We start from the raw sequence: 3,075 nt of genomic DNA on the forward strand, positions 1-3,075 counted from the left end.
CAGCTAAATTCTTTCTAGCACGTACCGTCAAAAGCAATTCTTCGATTACTCATGCATCGGTACGTGAGGATATGCACATTTGTAAAACAATTTTTGCTGGCTAGATATCTGCCACTACTGATTACTCAATGTGTCACATTTGAGCATTTGTACCTTGGACGGATAGTTAGCTAGCTATATATCCTGGATGATCTCATTTTATGTTCCAGGAGTGTGCATACGAACCAATCATATATTGCATGCTCGGATGTTGTAATTTCGTTGGCATCAACAAATACGTTGTAGTACTATATGCTAGTTTATGGTAAACTCGTGACCAAACAATTAACTGGAAAACATTAATCATATAGGCTTGCAAAAACTCCAGATCCTCTACAGATTTCCGCATGCATGCATGATCTACCAAAACTATATTTGGGGGTGGGGACTAAGAGAGGAGAAGAAGGTGATTAATCCAACAAGCAACCCAGTACATAACTTGCATGATGATATATATACGATCACGTACGTTTAATACAGGGTTCCTGATCAGCTCACATCAGATCGATCACTTTCATATATAGTTTCATTGAACACCTAAGAATACTGGAAATCCAACATTAACATACATTCATGCAAAGCACGGATCGGAAGCTCGATCATGTATGATCTATATGATTTTGCATCACAGCCATAAATACGATCAGGTGATGGTGCATGAATTGATCGCACGATCAGTAGTTCAGTACTCAAATTCGGTAGTGTTAATTATTCCTTCCACCACCCCCGTCCCTGAGCATGTCCTGCAGCACCTCATCATCCAGGCACTCGAGCTCAATCACCTGTTGCTGGGACGACGACGACCCACCCCGGACGTAGTTGCGCGCCTCGGCGGGGAAGTTGAGCACGGCCAGGTGGCCGCGCATGGCGTAGGCCGAGCGGTCGTAGGCCCGTGCGGCCTCCTCGGCTGTGTCGAAGGTGCCGAGCCATTTGCGGACGCTCTGCCGGCTGGAGTCGCGGATCTCCGCTGCGAACTTGCCGGACGGGCGGCGTCGCACCCCGCGGTACTTGGTGCTCTCACCTCCGCCATCCTTCCCGGCCTGATCACCCCATCCGCCGCCACCCTCCATTACTTGGTTATCTACTAGTCGATCGATCCGAGATCGTTCTTAATTAGCTAACCCTAGTAAGCAGAAGCTTAAGCTAGCTAGTTAGGCTTTGTGTGTGTGCTGTGTGGCTGTGTCGACGACGATGGCGATGTGAATGGTAGAGAGTGAGAGTGTGGTATTTAATATACTACTGCTCCGTCGTGATACCCTAATGGATCGATTCTCTCTCTCGCGCGCGGTTGAGATTGTGGACGACGGGTCCCTCATCGCTAGCTCTGCACCTGCTTAAAAGCTCAACGTTATAATTTAAGAAACACTACTACTGCAAGTTGTTAATTAGACTAGTATCGGTTAAAGCAAGTGGATCGATCCTTTGTTGGGCTTGAATGAATGCCCTGTACCTGGACGGTCGTCAATATTTTTTTTTTCAATAAGCTGCATGCATGTGTGATTTTGACTAATTAGTTGTCTTTAAAAAATCAGCCTCGGCACGTATATGTATTCTCCTTAGTGTCGAATGAAATAACTGTGTTAATAGAAGAAGAAAAAAGAATGTCAGCATTTTATTGATTAAACAACAACATTACAAAAGAGAGAAAGTATGTAGCTCAGATGGTTAGGTTTTTTGTGGTGGAACCAGCCCACCAGGGTCAAGTCCTACACTTGACACTAGCGTATGCATTTTTACCGAAAAAGGCTTTCGCCCCGCTTTATATATAAAGCACCAAACCACAAGCATCCAGTAGAACCACATGCCACGCCACCGCAACACGCACACACCCAAGACAGGATACATAGGCGCTGAGCGCAACAACACCACTCCTAGCACTACCGCCCCGAAGAAATGAAGCTACATATGACGAACCATGCGCTCCAAGACGGCGCCTTCAGGAAGGATACGACGCCGGAGCGCCGCCACCGCCCGATCCAAGGATCAGAGTTTCCCCCGGAGCCGCATGATGGGCAATGAGAGCCTCGACGACGCCTTCAAGAAAGTAACGATCTTCGCCGCCGCCGGTCCGTCCGAAGATAGAGCGGGTTTTCACCTCGGCCCACAATCACCGCCACCGAATGCCACACCCCGGCAACCACGCCGCCCACACGACCATGATGACCGGGCAGCACCAAGGCACGGACTTTGTCCAAGAGCACCGCGCAACCACCACCACCAGGGCCGCCGCCCCAGCATCCAAGACCTCGACACCACCTCACCCGTGACCCGCCGCTACCCCAACCGAAGAGACGAGTGCACTAGTGCAGAACCGGGCTTTAGTGCCGGTTCGTGACGGCCTTTAGTGCTGGTTGGCGAACCGGCACTAAGGAGTGGGGACTAAAGGCCCCCCCTTTAGTACCGGTTCGTCACGAACCTGCGCTAAAGTGCAAACACGTGGCACGAGCCAGGCCCGTGCGCGTGTAGGACATTAGTACCGGTTGGTAACACCAACCGGTACTAAATGTTTGGGTGTTTTTTTTAATTTTTGCTTTAATTTTGTGTTTTCAATTTGGCTTTATTTTCCATTTAATTCTTTTTTGTTTGCTGATATTTCACGATACTACAAATTGTACACGTTATGCATATATATTAAATAGATTTTCTCGTACGTAGAACCGCATATATATATATATATATATATATATGTATATATATATATATCATCGATAACTATTCACACATACACATGTATATACATATACAATTTCTCCTACATGTTGCCTTGGTGCCTTCGGAGCACGATGTCAAGTGGTTCATGGGGCGGTAGCGGGTAATAGTATTCTCCTTTCGGATCTATGACCCGGTCGAGCAAAAATCCGGCTATTTCCTTTTGAAGTGCTTGTATGCGGTCCGATGGTAGGAGCTTATCCCGCACCGATCTGAACTGTTAAGAAGGAGATCAATATGCATGTGTGTTAGTTGTGTGACTAGATATCGATAATGGTGTGAATAGTGTTCTGACAAAAACGTACCCAGTCCTGTCTATCAGATCTG

The 3,075-nt window shown here is 47.3% G+C and overlaps 1 protein-coding gene across 1 annotated transcript; it reads right to left on the reverse strand.

Moving 5' to 3' along the window:
• Window positions 1-743: 743 nt before the first annotated feature.
• Window positions 744-1,109, reverse strand: LOC119309160 (ethylene-responsive transcription factor 14-like). Its single transcript, XM_037585211.1, has one exon. The coding sequence runs from the start codon at window positions 1,107-1,109 to the stop codon at window positions 744-746; it is 366 nt and encodes a 121-aa protein (XP_037441108.1).
• Between the last annotated feature and the right edge of the window lie 1,966 nt (window positions 1,110-3,075).

The sequence above is a fragment of the Triticum dicoccoides genome, chromosome 5B (assembly GCF_002162155.2).
Source record: "Triticum dicoccoides isolate Atlit2015 ecotype Zavitan chromosome 5B, WEW_v2.0, whole genome shotgun sequence".
Lineage (NCBI taxonomy): Eukaryota > Viridiplantae > Streptophyta > Magnoliopsida > Poales > Poaceae > Triticum > Triticum dicoccoides.